This window comes from Tiliqua scincoides, chromosome 2 (assembly GCF_035046505.1).
Source record: "Tiliqua scincoides isolate rTilSci1 chromosome 2, rTilSci1.hap2, whole genome shotgun sequence".
In the NCBI taxonomy this organism is placed as follows: Eukaryota; Metazoa; Chordata; class Lepidosauria; order Squamata; family Scincidae; genus Tiliqua; species Tiliqua scincoides.
Window position 1 is genome coordinate 63,056,155 of NC_089822.1, and position 24,779 is coordinate 63,080,933.

Below are 24,779 nucleotides of genomic sequence, written 5' to 3' on the forward strand. Positions count from 1 at the left end.
AACATTCTGACTCACTATGAAACAGTTTCATATGTTCATTATCAGTAATAAAGGTGAAATGAAAGGCAAGAAAACCAGTGACCAATATTTGTATTCACTGTGATCACATTTCTAAGCATGCTAAATGCAAACTTGTAAAGATTGTAATGTTACAAAACTGAAAGGTTGAACTAATTGTTCAAGGTTGAAGCATTGTTATGTTTTGAGTCATGTATTCTAAACTAGATATCTCTGCCCTTATCCATACAGAAGTTAGATTTAGAACATTTTTCTAAACTTAAATGACAAACGCTGCAATCCTAACCACACTTTCCTGAGAGTAAGCCCCACTTAACAAAATAGTAGTTACTTCTGAGTAGACCTGGTTAGGATTGTGCTCTAAGAAGCCCAACTCTAAGCCATGCAAGTTTGGCTTACATAACTTTTTATTTGAGTTGCATGACAGGGAGGGAGGTAATTTATTCTGAATGTGTTTGTTCCTATCCTATTTGGACGGGCTGGTAGTCTGTAAAACAGTGAAATGCTCCAGTGCTCACTGGTAAAACCAGAATTATTTAGATGGCATATTTAGACAAAGCCAGGGAGCCTCTACAAGGGAACAACATTGTTCACTTCCTAGAAGACAAGTCTAGTAGGAGGAGGGGCATGTTATTGGAAACCTAATGTTCTACATTTCCCCATCTTTGATCTCCTGCCCTTCCAAATAGCTCATCAGGTTCTGTCAAATCCATTGCTGTCAGTGCGTCTTCTCTTCCCATTGATCTTCTGCTCTGATACAGCCACTGGTTATATGCATTTATGTTCTACAAGTGATGTTTCTTCTTAAAACTAATCAAGAGGAGCTTGATGTATTAAAAATTGCAGTATAAAACCTGGAACAAATTTGTGGATGAATACCTTGTGTAGTACAACAAACAGCACTGAAGTCAGTTATAGAAAATGCTTTCATCTGTTTCATGCTCTTTTTTAAGGTTTGGTTTCCAAAGGGAACAGAGGTCTTACCTATTCCTGCCAAAAACCACCTCTGGGCTGTTCACCAGGAATTACCTGCATGTGCATCAGTCTATCACCTCATGAGCCTGAACATTTATCATAAGGATCAACACACTAAAACTCTTTAATTAAAGACTGAAAAATAATTTAAAGCAATCTATCAATTACTACTTACAAGTACCACATAGACATACTTATCTACTATCTACCAACAACTGGCATTTACAACTGTCCTATACTATCTTCATTAAAATGAAAACACATGTAAAAATGGTTTCCAATACCAGGGCATTTTTATATTTGTATAAAGGGTAATCTTGCTTGATTCAACACTACTGATTAAAATTAGACTAGAATCCTAAGACTCATTATAAGGAAAAATCCTGCGCATAGTATTTACAATATCTGGAGACATGGAAAGTCCCTTGCTTAGACAGGCGACAGTATGTAAACTAACATACCCTTTTGAGGCCTGTGGGTGTCTGTGATCCCATAGCTGCAGAGATGCTAACGGTAACGTTATCTTGGTTGCCCTTCTTAAAAGGCCTGCTTAAGCCCTTGATTTCACCTTGTAAGATAAAACAGAGGTAACACTCCTTCTGCTTTGCTTCTAAGATCAAAAATACATACAAGTTTACTAGCAGCTATTTAGCACAATTTATTCAAGGGAAAAAATGTATTAAGAGATAATCGAGAGGGGGGATGAAATCTCATAGACCTAGTATCTCAAGGCTCTTATAAATAAAACTACAACACAAGGGCTACTGCTTTGATCCTACCTCCTCAGTTATTTCTCTTCCAGATATAGAAGTCGTGACATTTCTTTGGCATTTGTGCATGATTAAAATATACCCTAAATATATCTTAATTCCTATAAATAGCAAAGTGTGTTTCAAGGCTAATTAAAAATAAATCTGGCATTTGAAACACCACATAAACAACAAATAAATAAAAGCTGAAATAAACTTTTAAATACTGACATGTTGCCCTGCATGATCTTTTGAAGAAGGGAGACATTTTGGAGTTCTGAAGTTTTAATGCTGGGTCCTGAACTACACAAGCTCTAGTTACTTCTATAGTATCCTCTAAAACAAGTTTCTGCAAGAATGGCTAGTTTTGTTCCTGTTCTCAATGTTAACTCCACATATAAAATTGTAATTAGGACACTAATTTGGTCCAGGCACTTTCCTGAGTTTTCACCATACAGAACGAGGAGATGTCACATTTTCAGAGCTTCTTTCTTTATGCCAAGGGTAGGAAACAGCTCAGCTAGGGGCCCAAAAGCATTACCAACACTATTTGTTACTTATCACTGAAATCATATGTATCATTTGTAAATCATAAGTATTATTTTTAGAAATATTTATCCATGAGACTATTGAATTGACTGGATCTCTTCTTTGGGGTCACATTTTATCTAACACTATGTTGCTTCATGTCTGTGCAAGATGACAAGTAGGCATGGCCATGCCATTTGGGGGAGAGCTTCCTTGGTGCTCACACTGATAGATAAAACCCTCCCATGTATACCCAAGATGGTATCAGTAAGCTTTAGAATCAACTTTCAGCACATGACAACTACCAAATAAGTCCAGATGAATAAATGTTGCAGTGAATGGATGAATCTGTCCTTATATCCAGCAGCAATTTATCAATGACTCCACATTGCAGCATTTGAAGATACATGGGGTTTGGTTTGGATCACGTGGGATGGGAAGGAAAATCAATGAATAATGTAACTTCATTACTCTAGTACTCCCAGATTGGGGCAAATTCCGAATTCTGCATACAATGGCTTGGGACATTCAAGGGCACTGCTGCTGAAATCCCAAGTTATCACTGCTCAGTTGCATGGCTGCTGTTTAAAGCTGCAAACAAAAACATTAGTAGCTGCTGCTGTCTAGTGTCCCACATTTAAGATTTTCTCCTCTGCCACCAGCAGTATTCAGTACTAAATGTGTTTGACTGAGTTAGGCCATAGACAAAAGACAATCAAGAAGATGCAACAGCACCACTCCATCTTGCCTGCTGCCTTCAGTAAACCTCCAAGCAGGAGAACATACAGAATTTCACCAATGCCATGGCTAAAGCAGGGCTATGGGTACAGGGACCCCACAGAAGAGTAGAGGTTTCCCGCCATTTCCAGTGAAGGGGTTGACAGCACTTACCTCAGACACCTGGCAATTCACCTGCCCTTGTCTAAAAATGGAGCTGTTTTTGGAGGTGAGGGCCACGCATGTGTGAGGGAAGGGGATGACAGTGCAAGCATAGGGGGTGTGTGCCATGCTGTTTCAGGATGTCACCCGGCCCCAGGAACCACCGGGCCTGGCAATGCAATTGAATTGCACTGAAATTCAATAACCTCAAGGCAGAGCATGATGCCATTTTGTGCCCCTGGCCAGGCAATACTCAAGCTCCACCTTAGTATAATACTTCTGACTACATATAAGCATCCAGTGTAAACTGCAGAAGTTGGGAAAGTCACTAAAGTAAGTATTTTACTTTCTCATACGCAATGGATCTATTCAAAAAAGACATACTTAATCATTATTGAGCACAAGGGACAAGCAGTTTATTACAAAACAAACTGGGGCAGGTATCACATTAAGGGAAAGCATGGTTTCAAAATATATGGCAAACAATTTTTTTTACCATCTCAGATATGTGTATTTTACACATACAAAGACCCAGTGGAGAGATGCAACTTCACGGTACTAATTAAACAAAACTAGGCAAGTATACATGTATGTGCATGCTTTAACAACAAGAGTTGATTAAAAACACAGTCATGTAGCTAAAAGCAATAAATGCAAGCAGCACTCTACTTGTACTGCCTTCAGAACAGATTTATACCTTTTTTATTGATTAAAAAAAATCTATATAATCCTGGATCCAGCAGAATGCTGCTATTCCCAGTCATTAGCTTATTTGCCTAGTTTATGAGCTCTCTGTGGCTGTTAGAGCATACCTCGGCATCCTGCTCACGGAGGTGGTAGGTTTTCTGTAAGCACTCCAACATTTTTGAACATAATGTCTTCTTCTCCAAGAGACACTCCAGAAGTAAGACCAGCTGGTCTGGGAGAAGCTAAAAGAAAATAAATAGCTTGTGAGATTCTTTTTTAAAAAAATAAACCATTCCTGCTTAGTGCATAACCCAAATGAAACAGACCAACAGAAACTAGTTTTAAATAACTATGTAATTATGTCATGTGCTTGAAATATAGGAAGAGCAAGTTAATTTCTTTCTGGAAAGGCTAAAGAGTGTACATTGTTTATAGTCTGAAAGACCCTGTTCCAAGAGCTAATGAAGACTAATTTGCCATGGCTTCTAATTCTATATTGAGACAAGATCAAAATCACACACAGCTTAATTAGATATTATTAGTGTCTATTGTGTTCCTTGTTTTATGGAATACATATGCCAAGTCACTCTATTATGATACGGAAGAAACAAGAGCACAAATTATATTGCATCAGTTCCTGGAGGCTCAAGCTCATACAAGGCCGCTGAGATACAATAGAATTCTGCCAGATTTCTGATATTAACTATTTGTCTACATCCCTGAAGATGACAAAACACAAAGCATACAAAAAGCATATTGCAATAGTAGTTTTCTAACACAAAGTAACCCAAGGTCCCACAAAGAAACCCAAGGTAACCCAAAATAACCAGAAACACCGCATCTTAAAGGTGTATGTGCACTATAGCCACATCTTTTAGTGTCTTAGCAGTAAGAGAAAAAGGCTGGGAATTTAATTGCAGGTAATCTGAAGGAAAAGCATGCAGGAGAGCCAATGCTGCAAGTGCTTAAGTGCTCCATTTACTCCGCTTTTATAAGATGGAAAAATAAATAATTCATAGAAAACCAAGGTAGCAGCATATGCCAATTGCCAGGAACTAACCACTTGATTTGGAAATTCTGGGTCCCGAATGTCCTGTAAAAGGGCTCCTTACTTAATGAGATGCTCTCCGCATCACAAAAAAGGGAACACCATATGCGGCATTAATTTTGTGCATGCAAAACAGAACCACTGCACTACTCAGTAATTCACTTTATCACATCTGAAGACCAACTGCTGAAACCCTTCCAGATTCTTCTATGTCAAGACTTTGCCTCCTGCACTGATGGCCAACCATACTTTCTGTTTTAATTTGGTATCAGGGTCATCTTGATAGTAAAGAAAGAACCTTGACTTTGTTTGGGAATCCAGGTTGACACATCAGTTACGGGTACTCAGATTTATCTATCACATTCCCACTTAACATCATCTGCATGTTCACTGTTGATTTTATTGGGATCAGATTCCCAATCCTACTTCAAAAACTTAATGGTCAAAAACGATGTACAACCCCCCTCCCCCCCACAAAAACCCCACTTTTCTAAACATAAAGGGCCACTTCCCTGATTCTGGGCACTCCCTTATCTTGACTTGCCCACCCTACATTATTAACTTTCATCACAAGAGTGATTTGTGAGAGCCCTCACAAGAATGAAAAGCAGCAAAGCTAGGACTAGTTACCCTAGGTCTGCGGTTCTCAAACTCTCAGGGAGTTTGAGGACTGCAGTAAGTTCTTGCAGGGGAGGGAGGGAGGCAGCAGGGACAGGGGGAAGGTGGCAGACTGGCATGCTAAGGGGGCTGCAGGGACTGGCATGTACTCACCAGTCCCTGCTGCAGCCTCCCAGGGGTGCAGAGAGCCCTGTGTGAGGGTCTGCAGGGCTCCCCAGGTCTTCAAAAGCCAAAGTGCAGCGATCACACGCCACCTCCACAAAACCGGACGGGCAAGCCCCTGCTGCCGCTCCTTAAGGGGAAAGAGGCCAGGGCCCTCAGACTGGGGTGTCGAGACACCCCAGTTTGAATACCACTGCCCTAGGTGCTTATGGCAATCTGAATGATCCAAACTCATTTGAAACAGAGGTACTATGGAATGCATTCCTTGTGTGACCCATATTTGGAAGAAAGGATTGCTTTCACTGTGACCAGGCCCTCCTGGATACTCTTCCTAAACTTGTTTCCATTTAAGTACAATTATCTTACATTTTAGAAAAATGAGAAGTCACAACAAGCCAAGCAGGGAGGGATGATTTGAGTACTCAAAGTGTCTAAACTTCAGGAAAATATAAATTTCTCACTGTGTTTGTAGCCTGAAGTTTTGTGTCCAGTTACTCATGGTTTGTTCCATCAAGAACAACAGTTCTTTTAAACTACCCAACAGGTGGGTAGAGGATTGAGGAATTAGCTATTATTTACTGCCTGACTGGTTTGGTGCACTGGTGGAATGCATGTTCCACTGGTGCTGGCTGTTGTAAAGCAGCTGTAAAATTTGCTGTAGCAGCATGCACTGCTGGAGCACCAGCAGGAAGGCTGGAGCCTTCCTGTGCACACCAGCAAATCTATGGAGACCCATTGGAAGAGGTAAGCCAGTGCAGGAGGTTAGAAGGCAGCAGGAGGGGGTTGAACATGATGGGGGAGGGTGAAACTGGGTGGTGACAGGGTGGGGAGGGGGGCGGTCAACAGTGGTGGCACACTCCAAATACTGACCCCCTTCCCAGACCTGATCCACCTGCCCAGGTCAACGTGGACTTCCGCCAGCAATTGAGTTGGCACAGGTTTCAATTGTCCCACAGTGACTGGTGAGTCTTACCCTGTGGCAAGGATGCAGAAGTCCCTTTATCCTAGAGCATTCTGACAGGCACTTTTTGTTTTTTGCCAAATAGCAAGTGCCTTTCATTTGCATCCAAGAGGTGTTCTGAGGTGTGGGGAGGCCTGCCAGAGGCATCCAGGAGACACTTCTGGTTTTTCACCAAATCAGGAGTGTTATCAGAAGGCTCTGGCAGGCTTCTGAGTCATGGGGGGGACGGCGACGGACAATGCACAGTCTCCCCGTGCCTCAGAACACCTCCCAGATGTGAACAGAAGGCACTTCCAGTGGTGTCTGGGAGGTAATGTGAGGCCCTCCAATGCTGGTTGGCATCCACATTGGTTCAAATCTGCAGGTGATAAAACTGTGGATAAGGAGGGGGACAAGGAGGATATTTCTAAAAAATACCTTCCAAGAAAAAGCATTTTAAAACAATAGTAACCTGTTCTATTTATCATAGCATAAACGTCTGTGAACTATAATTTACTTCAGACTCACGAAGTGTCTCTTCAGTCATTAGGTATTTCAAATCAATGTGTGTAAATAAGGAGAAAAAATTATCTTCAGTAGAGGTGTTTGAAAATGGTGTTATTTATTTTACTGAGAAGTAAGCCCATTGTATTCAGTAAGACAAAAGGCTGTAATCCTATTTTACTGGAAACAAACATCTCTAGTCATCAGTGAGGTCAAATGACCAGGAAATCCAGGAAATATAGTCCGAGCCATTGCATGTACAATATTGCTGGTGGCAGAGGTTATCTGTTCACCCCTTCCCCTGTATATACATACACCTGACAACTGAGGAAAGCACTTCATGCATCTGATGAGGCAGACCAGCAGTTCACTAACTGGTGGGTCTCAAACCACCAGGAGAACCAGAAAAGGGCCAGTCCCCATAAGGGGAGTGGCCCAGGAATGGATTCCTGATAGCACCGCAGTGATTGCAGCGCCAAGGGGACCCAGGGATATTCTAACATACCTGGGGGGTTCCTGAAGACTCTTTGAGGGTCCTGGAGGCTCACAGCCCCTCCTCATGGCTGCCCTGAGCTCAGATAAATTTGTTAAGCCTTTAAAGTGTCTCTAAACTCTTGGAGATTTCTGCTTCAACCAACTTTTCTGAGAGTTGTTTCTGGGAAGTTAATACCACTACATTCAATTCAACTTTTTTCTGTGCAATCCTGTTTAGGATCATGCTGCATGAAGCAAGCTACTGTTTTGTTTTGTTTTGTTTTGTTTTTTAAGAAATTGATATCTTGAAAGTAACCCCTAAGTGTGCCTACAAGAAAACAAAACACTGTTAAAGATTTTTTTTAACTTATGTTTTTCCTCTGTAAGTTCACTCCACTAGAAAACTAGAAAAATTTAAGAAAGCGTTGAAGTATAGCTGTTCAGGAGAAAAAAAAAAACAAACTAAAATCAAGATAGACTTCTTGGAAATTACTGTCCTTGGCAAGAGATTCATTTCTGAATGTAAATCCAATTGCAAATGTTGCATAACACCATCTAATAAATGTAGGTTCTTTCTCTTTAGAAAGTTCTAAACGGAAACAGCATCAAAGATTAAAAAATTGAAGGGTAGTTGCAGTTTCTTTTGAAACGTATCTTTGGCATTGACTACGTACATTATACATACTAGGAACTATTGTTTAAAAGAAAGTTCATTGAAGAGCTAACTGTGGCCAAAAAAAAGCAGATAAATATAGAGGAAAGGTAACCACATGTCCTTGATTTACATCTTGAAGCTTCACATAGTTCCGCATTATGCAGCAGAGGCCTTTTGACTATAGAAAAATTAGACTATTAGAAAAACAGAAAGGCCTTCTGACCTTAGGAAACTGAGCAAGATTGGAGAATAAATAAGAACTACCTCACTTTTATGTGTGCCTTTAATTACACCTCCTATTTCTCAGTTTCATTTTCAGAGTAAATGTCCGTAAGGAAAGTGGCATTAAATAAGCAACTATAAGTAATATAGAAATATAACAAAACTAGTAATATAACTAATCAAGAAAGACAAGATGCTCACACAAATGCTCACATATAGGCTTCTGGGCCTACGTACATAGTGCAAGATTGAACTTGAATGGAAAGGAGAAAACCCAGTAAAAATTTCACCTGAAAAGCGTTACAAAACACAGTACTGTACTTCTATTCAATCTTCTGCATATCAGCTACATTACATTATATGTATGTGTGGTATACAGCATATTAAACTCCCAATTTTAAAAAAATGCTTCTTTTAATATATTTTAAAATAGTTGAAGAAACAGCTCGTGTTGTCAGTATTTAGTTGAGAGCAACTTGGACACACAAGAAACAAAAAGGAGCACTGGCGACATTCTTAGGAGACCGTCTCATGCTAGTATTTACTAAATATGAATTATGTTAATACAGGATTCAAGGCTAGAAACAAAATATAGGTTGACAGTGTGGATTTTACGTTCAATTTATACAGCAAATCCTCAATTAGAGTTGTTGGCAGGTTCTTGGAAACTGCAAATGTCAGCAAAACGACTTATAATAAAATGAATTTTGCCGTAGGCTAATTGATATATGCAAAAAATTACATTCCTATAGCATATTTCTGGTCACAAAAATATCACCAAATTTCTAAATAAAGACCCAAAACATTTCTAATATTAAACACTGAAATAAATGTAAACTTTCCAGGCCGGAGAAAAGTTTGACATGGGGATACGCAGACATGGGGAGAATGTGCAGAAAGCGGCCCCGGCCAGGAATTTTTTTCTCAGCATTTTTATAACAAAATAACTTTGAACGAAATGACTTTAAGTGAGGACTTGCGGTATACCTACTTAAGCACAAATGGATTTAACCTTCACACTAAGAAAATGCCTCTAAAAATCGCAAATCAATCAAGAGTAACAATTTGGCAAGCTTTTCATATATCAGCTTTCTTTCCAATGATACATTTTTTATTTCTTCATTTGATAAAATAGTTGTATCCATTATAGCTACAGTTAGTTTATCTGCAATCATACATCATGTGAGGCTTGCTATTATGCCATAAGAAACACAGCTTTTTAATTTGCCCAAATGGCTATAACATCACTCTACTGCTTCCCCACCACCAATCCATACTATGATCTGCTGTTGCTTAGATTGACTTTTGGACAATCACATTGTAAAAAAAGGCTGCAACTAAGAGTGTCATTTGGGCAGAATGCCTCAATTTTGAAACTATTTACATCAAAACGCTGTCTCCGAAAGCAACATTGTCTGCTGTAAAAGATGTAAGACTTCTAGCCACCGGCTCCACTCTGGTAGCATGATTGTGTGAGTGGACTTCCCCACCAATTTCAGAGTCAGCAGAAACCACCCCCACAAAATGGCAATGCATCCTGTGACGAAGCTGTCCCTGACAACAAAGCCAATGAGGAAACCCTTATGCCCCTGTGGGAGCTTCATCTGCATAATGTGTCCATACATGTAATGACCTCTCAAACTGGAATGGATGTTGGCAATGGAACTTTTTGAATGCATAGGCTACGAGGTGGTTTTTAAATTAAACAAGCCAACCCAGTTAAAAAGCAGAAACTTTGGTTTAAAAAAAATACAGCAACCTCTTCTGGTATGAAGTATGTGTTTGACTGATACACAGTGTGAAACAGTTACTTCTATGTGTAGCTCATCTTTATCTCATTAAAAATGTTATTTTTCTATGACTGATTGTGCCAAATGTTCTTTCAACTAGGAGCACTAGAGAAAGGAAATAAATTACTATGCTGTGATCAAGCAGACTGGTGTGTCGTTCCAAACGATGATACCATATACCAGCTAGAAAGCCATTTTATCTGAAATTATAACTCTTATTAGACTTTCTGGTCATTAAAGGTAAGTAAGCCTATAACGTCAACAATTAAGATTCTAAATCATTGTCACGGAATTACAGGTGACACATGTTGAATCTGAGCTGTGTTTCTCTGCCCCACAATGCCTTTAGAAGATTACACAACTGAATCTGTAACTTTCAAAAACTGTCAAAGAAAGCAGCAAAGCAAACTAGCATTTGCATATGAGGAAATATGAAAATACGGAGTTGCAATCACATCAAACAGAAGTACAGAATATCCTCGACAGTGACTAAACAGCTTATGAATACACTTGGATTCTACAAATAGAGGACTTCTAAATTTGGTAAGAAGCAAGATGTGTATCTATAATTCATCTTCCACAAGCTAAGATTAAAATATTGTCCTTTATGACAAAACAAAGCACCAGACTTCCAACTGTTTTGAGAAACTTTCCACAAAGTTGGTTCAAGAAAAAAAATGCATTTTCTGAAAGTCTCTCTGTCTCCTTCTCGCCCAATAACTTGTAAAAAACACAGTGAAAATCAATCCTGCCTCTTCCAAAGCTCTCTTACTGCTTTCTACAAGGTCACTGGCCTCTCGTCCCAGAAGACCACCCACCCTAAAAGAGACTATTTGTCAACCCCTATATTAGCATGATGCAATAAATGCCAGGTCCACAATTTATACTGGAAAAAAGGTCATTGAAACATTTGACTACTGACCTTCCACAGCAATAAAATTTGACACAGATATATGCACTTGAGCATCCAACAGCATGACTGCTTGCACTGCACCCCTAAGCCAGGACACAAATCTCTAAAAGAGTACAGCTGGTATGCCGAATATCCCATTTGCTACAGCCTGCACTTGAATGAAGTCATTGAAAGCCTCCTCAGAGGGGAAATGTGCCCCGGACTAATGCGGCAACCAATTGAGAGTGGCGTGATTTCTATTATTACTCCATTATCACACTGGGATCTGTGCCTAAATGAGCATACTTCCTCCCTGATGCCATTTCCTTTTATCTTGGCTGTAGTCTAAAAGTGGATCAATGGGAGTAATACATATGATGTCACTTCAATTTACAGCTACTGCCTCCTTCTCCAGCATATACAGATGGATCAATTCTTCCCAAAAATGGTTAAGAAATGCATGGGGAGTCGATTCTCCCAGAAATGGGTTCTCTGCTATATTTGTCTATGTCATTATGGCAAGGAACTGTTTATACTGACGGAAAACAGCAGTTGGGTGTGGGGAGAAAAGAGAAGGATTCTTTTTTAAAATCACTACTGTGTACTGTTGAATGCTGGCGGAAACTCAACACAAACAAGTCCCAAAACAGAATTGGAGAATTTGACCTTTGAATATTACAAAGAGAAGCCTTCTCGTTTCAGAGACACAACAGAACCAAGCCCCCCTTTTCTCCTCTTGCTTGAAGAGATAATTGTGTAAAATGCTTTTGCAGTAAAAAATTTTTTACAAGATTTCCCAAAGTAAAACAGAATACTGTCCCGCTCTTGCCTTTATAAAGAATGAAAGGAGGAAGGGAAGAAAAATAGAAAGAATAACGTCAACCCGCAGCTTTGATAGTGAATGGCTCCCTTTAGACAGAGCTTCCTCATTAAACCCAGATAAGAAAGCAGTGCTACTGGTCCAAGAAGCCAGGTTTATTGGTCCAGGGTATCTTTTGCACAGACTGTACTTTGAGACAACCCAAAAAAGAATAAAAGGGGGGGAAGGAGGGTGGAAAAAACAGACTCTTTAGTCATAAACTCTCCGTATTGTCAGTTTGCCTTCAGGGTTGTTTTCTGCTGGCTGCAATTAAACAAAAACATTCTTAAAACAATTCCTTTCTCTTCACAAGGACAAGAAGAAAGGGGGGATATTATTGAGAATTCAAAGCAGTATTTCTTATTTAACAGCAAACATATTGAGAAAGACCTTGTCACGGTATACCTCAAATGATATTCCTGAATGCTGTTGTTTTCATCTGAGCTCTCTATTCTTTCAAATGAATGCAAGCAGTTCCCCTTCAGGGACAAACATATGCTCAGTCTTTTTCTTCTAGCATGTGAATTTAATAAAAGTATACACAAAAACAGCTGCTAACAAGCGTATTGATACACTGTAGTTAAAAGGCTCAAATACAGGAAAACTCATCTGGACTTAGATTAGTATGCAGAATCATACACAGAAGTCTGCCACAGAGTACTTGACTTTCTGGGGATTTAGTCCCAATTGAATGAAGTCAATTGGACTAAACTGGTTGAAGGCCAATTAACATGAGACCACCTGTGTGTGCGCGCGCGTGAACGCGCGAGTGAATGAGTGAGGTAAATTAATCTGAAAGACAAGACAGTGGCTAGGTCTTAACATGACAGCATTATCATTTTTTTAAGCTTATCTAGTCACAATGTTTAAATCCAAAGACTTCCCACAAACCATGGTTTATTTGAGATCAGTAAATCAAGATATGAAACTATGGTTGAAACGCTGGTCTGCAAAATCGTTTTATGAAGTCTTAAGCAGATGGGAAACAAAAGTGGCTTGCAGTACCTCTGAAAGTTCAAATTATGACATAGGTACTAAAATATGATGAATACAAACCATTGTTTTGCATTACATCTGAACCCAGACAGAGCATTTTCACACATGAGGTTTCAACCATCCTTGACCCTGTTTCACGCTATTTATGTTAACATTTGTTCACACAGAAGAGAATGCAGGACTGTGCATTTTGTAAGTGAAGGTTTTACACTGCATTACAAACCTGACTGAAGCAACAGCCACTTTAAAGCTTAGGTGTGAAAACACCCTTTGACTCATGATTCAAAACCAGGTCTTCTTGACCCAAATCAAACAATCTACTTACTACATCGTGTTGTCTCTGGTTTGTAAAGGTCCCCCTCCCCCAAACCACACTCAGTACCTAGTATGAAAGTGTGCTCTGACTGAACTCGCTCTCTGCAGCATTTTCATTTAGAAATACTACCACAATTTTTTTTGACACAGGTGGACTACTATATCCAGGAGATGGACCCACAGAAAGGTCATATGTATTAAAACTACAGAATTACCTATACTTTGCAACCGTAGGATCTCTTTGATTTGTTGTTGTTTTTTAATTGCTTAAAAATTAGATAACACAAAAAGGAAGGATTGAAAGAAATGCAGCAGATTCTGTACACTGGCTTACTATGTGGGATCACCAAGCCTTACCACGTCACAAAACTACAAGAGGATAAGAATTTCATATGGTGAATCTTTAAGCCGACCATGAAAAATCCATTATTTTTAAGAGACTTGGGTATATAGAATGTGGCAAGCACGTGTCTAAGTGTTATTTGCATTCACATTCTTTCTGCCACAATAGGAAAAATGAATTAACAGTGAACCCTAGTGAATTAAACCTCACGTATTTTCATAACAATCTTAGGGCACAATCCTAACCCCTTATGTCAGTGTTTTCCAGCACTGACAGAAGGGCAATGCAGCTCCAAGGTAAGGGAACAAACACTCCCTTACTCTGAGGAGGCCTCCGTGAGTGCCACCCAACTGCAGGATGCAGCACGTGTTCCATTGGCACCGCTATGCCAGTGCTGGAAAGCACAGACATAAGGGGTTAGGACTGTGCCCTTAATTATTTATTGTTCCAACTTTTAGATGGGAAGTAACACTGAAATGAAATCACATCTAGGTCAGATGCAACAGAGGGCACGAATCCTGAACCTTTAACAGCTGTGTAGAAGGGGCAGCTTCTGGCAGACACAACTTTTATCACTCCTATCCAAAGCGCTACAAAGTTACAGAAAGTACAGAAAGCTCTGTCTTCCAGTTCATTAGATCATAATGAAAGGCCATATAGCTGAATGGACATTGAAACTATAAATTTGCCATCACTAAATGAACAAGAACCTAAGTGCTTAAGTGTCACTGCTTCCTCTCCAACAGATTCTGGAAAATGCTGTTCTATGGAGAGGTCTAGATTCTCAAAGCTCCAACAGGAATTCTAAACACGCTATCAGAGATCTTGTTCCATAGTTGCTTGGGAGAATCCACAAGATTTCAACAGGTTTAAAACTAGTCTAAGGGTGTCCAGTACACAACGCTGGTGTCAAATTGCTGGGAATCCCAAGGTGAAGCTCTGTTGCCTGCCCTCTGATGGCACACTGTGAACTAGTTATTTATCATATTTCTACTCCGCCTCTCTTCCCCTAAGAGGACCCAAGGCGGTTTACTACAATTCAGTAAAGTACACAAATAATCTAGTACAAAGCACTACCATTAGTATTTATGATTCAGGGGTTAGCTAGGCAAGGTGGACCTTCTAAGGGTATTGGCCCTTAGTCAGTACATTACCTGGCTCACCCCTTACACCATCCCAACAGCAGATATGCCCTACATTGTGACGTCCAAGGGCAGATTATTACCTAACAAGGAAATATTTAAGGTTAATAAAACAAAGAAGACTTATATCCAATAAATGTTGGAAAGTTGGCAAGTAGCTTCTCTGACCAGATAGACTTCAACAGGAAATTTTCTTAGTTGTATGCCACTACTGTAATTGTATGCAACTGAAAATATATTTCCAATAATTCAACTAATGGAAAGAACATCCACTTAACGAGAAACTCCAAGTCTGCAATGCAATCTAAGTGCACTGAAATGTCATAAATGATTAAACTTCTAAGATCTAACAAAGTGTTGAGCCAGCAAAATGGAAACCAGGTGGCTTCTAAGCAGGTTTGGTCAGGTTGTATGGCATATTTTCCCCATCCATAGCATTTACAAAAAAAAATTCATCATAACTTTACCCTTGAGAATAATAGACTATTTTCTCTAAAATGGTATTATCTTAAACCATTAATGTCTGTTCTATATACATAGATCTTATGCCGATTACCCTGTACATCACAAGCTGGTGGTGTAGGCATAGCCCTTATTTTTAAAACTTATTTTTTTTTTAAAGGATGTGGAAAGAGTTTTCTTTAAGCCTGTTACAGGGAACAGAACTTATCAGTAGTAGTACTTAATGGAGCTGATGACATTTAAATGAATTTTTGTAATAATATTACCATTTAATAAGAGAGGATAGCTCGTGTTGCCATAGCTACTGCATGGATTTGCCAGAATTTTTTTGCTACAACTCCATGTTTTCATGGTTTAATAAATCAACCAAAAACATTTAATTCAAGGTTAAAATATACTCAACAGGAAGTTGGTTTAATTGTTATGCAGTATGGCTAATTTTTAAATTACTATAATACAAAAGATAATAAACAATCCTTCCATAAAAATTAGTGCATTTCTTTAAATCTTTCAAATGTTTATAGTAAAAAAAAATTTAAAACTGCATACAAAAGATGAAGGTTATGAAAATGGCTGTGGAGAGCATACATTAAAAAAACAAGAAAAGTTTTAGAAAATTTTAGAAAAATTTTAGAAAATTTTAGAAAATTACAAATTTTAGAAAAAAATCAGCAATCCCATACACAGCTCACTAACAGCACAATACTATGCATTTTTTCTCAGAGGTCCCACTTCAATGTGAAATCCCACTTCACTGTGTGACTTTCTTCCAAATAAGTGTGTCTAGGGCTGCAATCCTATCTGCCCTTACCTGGGAGTAAGGTCCATTAGTTATAATGGAACTTACTTCTGAGTAGACATGTATAGGATTGTAATCTCAATTTATTTCATGTTTACTGCAATGCTGTTCATGTATTTCACTTTTGTTTCAACACAAGTTTGTCCAATCAGAAAAATTATGTAGTAGGCTAAACAATTTATTTCCACCATTCTTTGCATTGCAAGTGTGAGTTTAAAAAAAACAAAACTTACTGTGCCAAGAGGGTGAACAGTATTCTGTAGTGGGGAAGGAGAAGCCATGGGGGCTTCCTCAAGGTAAGGGAATGTATGTTAACCTAACCAAAAATTAACCTAAAACTAACTAACTAACTAACTCTGTGTGTGTGTGTGTGTGAGTGTTTTAGTGAGAGAGAGAGAGAGAGAGAGAGAGAGAGAGAGAGAGAGAGAGAGAGAGAGAGAAACACACAGCCTTAACATTTGCAAGCCTGAAGTATAAGAATCAATCTATTTCTTTTTAAAATGTACATTATTTCAAAGTGGTCTATTACTCAAACAGCAGAGGAAGGAGGTATCAAATATTGTATTTCATTGCACTTTAATTGCTGTAGTTAATCAGCTTCTATTATAAATCACAATGCCTGTGTGTTCATAAAACTTGGCTACAAAATCCTTTTGTATCACCTCACCTGAACATATCCACTACAAAATGATTCAACAAAGAAAAATGGAAATTATTCTAACAACTTACTATACTTTTTGCAATGACATTAGCACACCATTTTCTAGCACAGTGTTTATCAAACTGTGGGTTGGGTCCTGCCAAAGGGTCACGAGCCAATATCTGGTGGGTTGTGAAATGTTTTTCAAACACTAAGAAAAAAACCTTTGCAAGCACACTTGCCTGGTTTGCAGAAGATCCCAATTAACAATTTATTATTAATAATAAAATATTTATAGATTTTTTTTGTCTAATGGGTTGCGATAGATCATCATTTTAAAAAAATGAGTTCCAGAAATAAAAAGCTTGAGAAGTACTGTTCTAGCATCATACAAGTAGTAATCAAAATCACTACAAAACAGAAAGCCCTGCAAGTTTCAATCCTACAAATTCATGCCAATATACTTCCTTCAACTGCTGAGTGTAGTGCTTGAAACACACAGCTTGTTATATTGCAGTGTTCTACAACCTTGGGGTCAGGGCCCCAATGGGGTTGCGAAGTCTTAGCTGTGGGATCGCAGCATCTTACAGGAATGAAAAAGGTTAAAGACCACTGGAGGAGAGCATGACCAGGTTAAGGGGAAGACATCTGGAGGACCCCTTCATGTAACAGAGATGGTGTCCCAGTCCTGCTTAGCAATTGTGCTAAAATAGCTTTCACTAGTGCCAGACCGATTTGTACATCAAACCATAGATCCATTAAAAGTAATATACTGTGGTTAGATAATATCCACTTCTGGGTGTACATTGGGTGTACACCTATTCTCCATGCATGGATTGTCTTCAAATCAGGGCAACCGTTATCATACCCAAAGATCCCATTATGCAAATACAGGTGTACCTTGGTATCCACAGGGGTTCCGTTTTGGAAATCCCCATGGTTAACTAAAACAGTGGATATTTATTATTATTATTATTAACAGCATTTATATACCACTTTTCAACTAAAAGTTCACAAAGCAGTTTACAGAGAAAAATCAAATAACTAATGGCTCCCTGTCCCAAAAGGGCTCACAATCTAAAAAAGGGCTCACAATCTAAAAACAGATTGATAGATACTGGGGAACACATTCCCACCCTCCAGAGGTGAGGGGAACTCCGCTCCCCTCACCTCCGGAGGGTCCTTTAAGCCTAGCAGAGGCAGTGCACACCCATTCATGGCCTGTGCCAGGCTCAGACTAAGTAAAAAAATGTCACTTCCGGGGTTTTTTTATGTAAAACCGGAAGTGATTTTTTAATGCCTTATACGTTTTTAATGCCATAAGGCATTATGAGCCCCAACATTTTATTTATATTAATACATTCAATTTTTGAAATATTGGGATATTTTTTTGTACACTTATAAACTGATGCTAAATCATTATAAGCCAGTGGTTCTCACACATATAGCACCGGGACCCATTTTTTAGAATGAGAATCTCTCAAGACCCACCAGAAGTGATGTCATGACCAGAAGTGACAGCAACAAGCAGGAAAATTTTTAACAATCCTAGGTTGCAATCCTACCCATACTTACCTAGGAGTCAGTCCCATTTACTAACATGGTTAAAAGAATATACATAGTAGCTTGTTAAAAGTACAGGTGTGTAACATTTCCCCAAATGCAGTCACATACCATAGTAGTATCAAGTCTAATATATTAAAATTTTGAAATGAATGGGAACCCACCTGAAATTGGCTCATGATCCACCTAGTGGGTCCCAACCCACAGTATGAGAAACTTCAGTCTTTGGTGACTTCAAGTGCCCATAATTCACTTTGGCATTTGACTTGGACTGCTATATGCAACAGCCACACATTTTGATGTGAATGTTACCTGTCTGTAAACAGAAAATAATGGGCACATCCTCCAACAATGTATCCTCCACAGCCCCACTGACTGTGGGGGGACAAAAGGAAGGAAGGGGGACAAAAGTCCATCTAACTGTGCATGGTTCATTTCTTGAGAGCCAGAAATTACGGCTCTTGCAAGAGAAATTCCTGGAAGCCTATATCTACCAGCAGTAGTCTTATCTGAAGACCACCCAAACAAAAAAAGCCCCACACATTACAGTTTAGGAAATATTAGGAGCATTTTTATGGAATACAGGGTCAAATACAAGATTTTAAAAAAAATTATTTCGTTACTAATAACTTTTTTATTTGTTTAAATCTGACTGGCACATAGAAGTTTTTTATTTACCTATACCAGGGGCATGCATATTCTTCCTCAAATTCTATTTTTGCTCCTTTCCTTGACATTACCAAGTCAAGGCTGAATCCTATCCAACGTTCCAGCACTGATGCAGCTGCAATGCAGCCCCAATGCAAGCGAATAAATGTTCCCTTACCTTGAGGAGGCTTCCATGACTACTCCCACACCACAGGATGCAGCACCTGCCCTGTTGGTCTGGCTGCATCAATGCCAAAAAGTTGAATAGGATTGGCCCCTCAGTAGCTAGGTTCCCCACTTCGCTCCCCTTTTAAACCAGTAATTAAAAGAGTTGATTTTAGCATCTAAAATAAAAAATCAACATATTATGCTGATTTCTTCATATTCTGGTATACTAATGGGCGTAAGAATTGAAAAAAAAGTGAGAGAAATTTTCCTCATTGCCTATTTCTTCTAAAGTGCTTAATCACATGTGAAATTAAAACAAAAACACTATTTGCTTTCACCTTAGAAACAACAGCATTGCACCTCTTGTAATTTTTGAATCGTTCAATTAAACATGCTTTTGCAGTATAAAGTTTCATGTCTCCAATGCTTGAATAAATAGCTGGAATTTCAAAATATATAATACATAACACGCAAGACTTCAATGTCAAATGTTCTGTGCAGTTCTTCAAAGGATGGAAAATGAAGAAAACACAATAAACTAATATATTGCACTTTAAAATTGATCTCTGCAGAGGTAAGGAGAGAAAATCTGTGTTCTGAAAATCTGAGAAATCTGTGTTTACATTAGAAGCAGTCTTCAAGGGCTGCATTTTATTTGAAGAAAGCAAGGTACAATTTTGAGAATCTTTTAAGTCTATCCTCACTCCTCCAAGTAGAAAAAAAAAAACACTGATATTTAAACTAAATCTATTATGTCTCCATCATTAACTCAACCCATATGGATAAACAGCTCTTCCATTTCCAATGTTTCAGTTCCACATTACATTTCATGGACAAAAATAATTAGCGTAAATAAAATTAAGCCTAATTAGACTGCTTCATAGTTTCCCAACATGAAGTTAAGGATGAGGGATCAATTTCTCATCCATTTCAGCCATTTCTCTAGAGAACTGAGGAAGGGCTAGAGATCATGCTGTATTACCAGAACACACGGATTTGTATTACAAGGCTTTTGGAGCCAAATACAGCCATTTGATATTTTTGTTTTCAACATGCAGATTTGTTGGCTTTTAACACAATCTTGTACATATTTCTATTTCGTTTTACTCACAGGTCTATAGAAAAGTGATTTCAAATGCAAAGCACACAGCAGACTTTTTTTGTCTGATGTCATAGCATACACTACTATATTTCAAGACTACTACCACTTCACGTACCTGAATCCTTAAAAGGTGTTTTTCATATCCTCTGAAAATAAGCCAACAACTATAATTATTTATCATGCGCCCAAGATAAAATTAAGAACTCAAAGTAAGCAGGCTAGGGATAGTGCAATTCCAAGTTTACACCATTGTCTATGCCAGCCATTTTCAACCACTGTGCCGTGGCACACTGGTGTGCTGCAAGTGGTCCACAGGTCCCCCAGGGATTTGGGGGAATTAATAGGGCCAATGGGAGATGTGAGCTCCCACTGGCAGCATAGTGTGCCTTGTCAATTCTCAAAAACCTGGTGATATGCCTTGATCATTTTAGTGCCTTGTCAGTGTGCCGGGAGATGGGAAACGTTGAAAATCACTGGTCTATGCTATTAAGAATGTTATGAAAACACAGAAGACAAAAGACAGTCATGGGGGCAGAGATGGGGAGGGGGAGAGAGAGAGAGAGACAGAAGCATTCTTAATTGTAAAACATAAGGTTACTGTCTCATGAACACACAAGAGTCCATTTTGGGACTTTTGTTGTCATAACTACTACGACATAGTAAATAGGCTGTGAAAGATAGGCTAACAGGAAAGAAAAATGTCTGCAACGGAACATAAGCTTAATTCACAAAGTTATTTAAGCCATGTCTGCCTAATGTCGCATAAATGCAAAAGGAATCAAAAGTGTACACCTGTGGGCTGGGCAGAAATGGGTTAATTACAGAATATTCAGCTTTATTTTTCTTAAGACACCTAATATGAAATGCCAGCACTGCACATGTTGGCATGACCTACCTACAGCAGTATAATAGTGTCTATACATTCACAAAAAAGGAGAAATACCACCTGGAATATAATGTTCATGATACAAGAGAATAGTATCAACATCCCTTCAGACAAAGTTCTCATTTACACCTGTATAATTCCACAAGCACCCAAGTCCTAGTTCTCACAAACAGGAGATGAGGAAGTAAACTTGTTTCCAGACTGTGCAACTTCAGCCAATAAGTGAGAGTTCACATGATTAAGAGTTCCTTCATTCCAAATAAAAAAGAATCACTGTAGCTTGAGCAGTAAATGGTAGAAGAGAAGATTAGCCTAGAACCATTCTTTTTGAGTTTTTCATATGTAGAGAACTTTCTCTGGTACAGAGAAATACTCAAAACTTGTGACCTTCCACTACAACTTACAATGCAGTAAGGTTTACCTCCTTGAATGCTCTTTATGAGAACTAGATCTTGATGCGTGCAAAATTCAAGCCAATAAAATGGAAACAGGAGACCAAAGAAAAAGATTTTGAAAGGAAAAAGTTCACTTAATGAGAATAAAAAAGGCAAAAATAATATCCTCTGTAACAGGCTAAATTTATACATGCAAGAAGGTTTTGTTTTGTTCTCATTGAAAGGAAGCATTTAAAACCCAGCATACCATCTTTTACAGTGGCTGTTGCTGGTGTCTCTAATGTATATTTAATTTTTTAAAATTGTGAGCCCTTTGGGGACAGGGAAGAATCTACTGAATTATTTTGCTATGTAACTATTTTGTGAACTATCTCTGTTGAAAAGCGGTATATAAATATTCTTAATAATAATAACAACAACAACAACAACAACAACTTGCAGGAAGGAGGGAGGGTGTGTACTTTGTGCTATTGGTTTGCAAAACGGGAGGAGAGAAAGGCAGTATCCATCACCATACAGCTGTATAAGGTTACATGTCTAAGATACAACCTATAGTCAAAAATATAGCCACATACCGTGAAGGAAGGTGAATTTGGAAAAAAAAAATCATGTTTTCACATACACATCTGGATTGTTTTTAGGGATCCAACACTGAAATATCTTCTTGGGGCAATTATATAGCATTAACATTATGCAACCACTGGAACATGTTTTGGCAACGAAGAAACACATGCGCACATCTTATTTAACTTGTGGGTACATGATGCAGGCTAGTATTGCCAGAGGGGAAGCTCTAATGTAGCCACGAAAGCAATTTTTTCAATGTAATCCTTTAAATGGATTCGTTATGAGACTCAAACAAACACACTAATCTCCTAGACAGAGTTGTCTTTTAGTTAAAATCAAGAAAGCACTACCAAAAACATACCTTGTGACAAAAGTAGCTAAAAGAAGTCCACAACATGAAAAGGAGAAAAAAACATAAGGTTTACTTTAATGGGCTACTAGGAACAAATTAGGTAAGATCTAATAGATGTTTTCTACCATTATCTTAATAAAACATTAAACTTTCTATTCTAGGAGAACAGAACTTTTGAATTGTTCAAGTGAATTTAACATCTTCCTTTAGTTTTAGATTTATAATTGTTTGGGTACTACTACTACTAATTTATTATTTTAAAAATTTATTATTATTAATAATATAGTGAATTTGAACACAGAAGTTCACAAAGCAGTTTAGACAGCAAGATAGATTTTAAAAAGTGGTTCCCTGTTCCAAGACGGCTCACAATCTAAAGAAGATGTGCAAGAAACACCAGCAAACAGCCACTAGATGAGATGGTGCATTGGGGTGAATACAGGCCATTATTCTCTCCTGCTAAATATAAGAGAAGTACTGCTTTAAAAGCTGTTTGCCCAGCTAGCATGGGATAAGATAGTACAGCTGTCATTCCTTGTATGCCTGTTTTAATAATTACAATTCCTGTTTCCTGATTATATATCGGGAAACATATATATCTTTGCAAATATATCTTTGTGAGCACTTTAATTAGTTCTGACATTTGGCATCTTTTCAAATGCTTCTGAGAAAGGAGGGCAAAAGAGAAGTGTCATCACTGGGGGTGTTTAATATCTTGTCCAGATCAAAAATGGATTAACAGTCGACATGTACTAGAAACCTTTTTAATTCCTTCCTTTATTATAGATTGCTAAAAATAGCTGTCCCATTGAGTGTTCTTAACTATATAACCTGCTGGCTGTAGTTTCATGAAATAAGATGATGAATGTTAAACGCAGCTTCCAAGCCAGGCTGAGCAAAAAACAATGCACTGGGAGAAAACGTATCTGTTAACTATGCACATGCATGGTCATTAGACAAGAGCCAGAATATTTTTTAAGGAAAAAAAATAAAATCAATGACTTATAATACAAATTTGAAAAAGTTCAGTACATAAGCTTGGGCAGGATTTCTATAACTCTTACATAAATGGAAGGTCACAAAATCCTGCAGATTATCCAATCCACAGAAGCTGAAGGCAAATGGCATATTAATAATTATTTTAAAATGTTGCGTCCACATCATTCAAAAGCTAAGGATACATTTAAGGTACACATTTCTGTGGAGAAAGATCCTGAATGGCAATAAACTGAATATTTCCAACAGAACCCAATTTCTGCTTTATATCCATTAAATAAATGGTGTGTATATATAGGGGGGGAAAAAATCTATGTTCTTTGAACTTTGTTCAAGTTCAGTTTCCTGGTAAAAGGCCATTCACATGAAAGGAAGTTGCAATCACAGTTGCTGTGCTTGTTGGCCATGAGGCCTGAATGGGCATAGAAAATGAATTACACCCTTTTCCTCTATAGGTGGTCTCTTCAGACAGGCAAGTATTTGGGATTCTTGCTGAACTGCTGTCTTTGATCTCGCTATTCTATGTGGAAGTGACATCCAAGTCCTGCACATATCACATAGTTATACTCAAATCTATCTTTAAATGCGTGCCTATGAATGAATAATTTTAAGTAAAGATGTCTAGAACATGTGCAAAAGATGTTTCACTGCAGGCTTCCCCTAATCTGATTTAGACATGATTTTGTTTCCACTCAGGAAGCTTAAATTAGTTTAGCTGGTCCTGAATGGCATACAAAACCATGAACATGTAGCTGCTCATTATTTCAGCCTCAACAGTCATATTGGTGACAAAGTCAGGATATACTGAACTATTTCATGCTTTCGCTACAGTTACATAAGGGATTGAAATTATTATGCTGTTATCCATAACATTACCATTTCAGATTTGACCCCAAACGAAACAACTTAAATCTTCCTGCATACTGAATTAACAGCAAAAGTATTTATTGTATTCTGAAAAATTCACATGGATTCCAGAACCATTTTAAACTTGTGCTAGAAAGTTCCAGATGTGGAACACCTTGTTCCAGGTGGATGTTCTTGCAGTGAATACCTATGAGCTCTGTGAATTTCTTGCCTAAAATTCAAGGCAAGAACACTCATAGGGTGTCCCTTTGCCTAAGACTTCATAGCAGTCGGCAAAAGACAAGACTTGATACAGCCAGTTGCCTACTCCCCTCTGACAAGTAAGGAACACTATAACATGAACTATTACTTACTTACAGACAGCCCTGTTCCACCCTCCCTCTAATCCCCTGTGCTGGTTACCCTTGGCCAGTGCAACTTACTGGCAGAAGTCCAGGAACCAGCACAGGAAGACCAGCACGTGGCCTAGCGCTGGCCTCCCCGACTCCTGAGTCGTCACAGATGTGCCTTATGGGACATTTGCAATACTCCTCGGTTG

The 24,779-nt window shown here is 38.5% G+C and overlaps 1 protein-coding gene across 6 annotated transcripts in view; it reads right to left on the reverse strand.

The window, feature by feature from the left end:
• AOPEP (aminopeptidase O (putative)) overlaps nucleotides 1-24,779 on the reverse strand; it is a 265,274-nt gene that overhangs the window by 23,942 nt on the left and 216,553 nt on the right. For 5 of the 6 annotated variants that reach the window (XM_066615751.1, XM_066615746.1, XM_066615747.1 and 2 more), the window contains one exon: nucleotides 3,962-4,078. In XM_066615751.1, the coding sequence (XP_066471848.1) occupies nucleotides 3,962-4,078 (117 nt within the window). Of the gene's footprint in view, nucleotides 1-3,961; nucleotides 4,079-24,779 lie in introns of those variants that run through there. The other variant, XM_066615748.1, reaches the window with a different exon arrangement.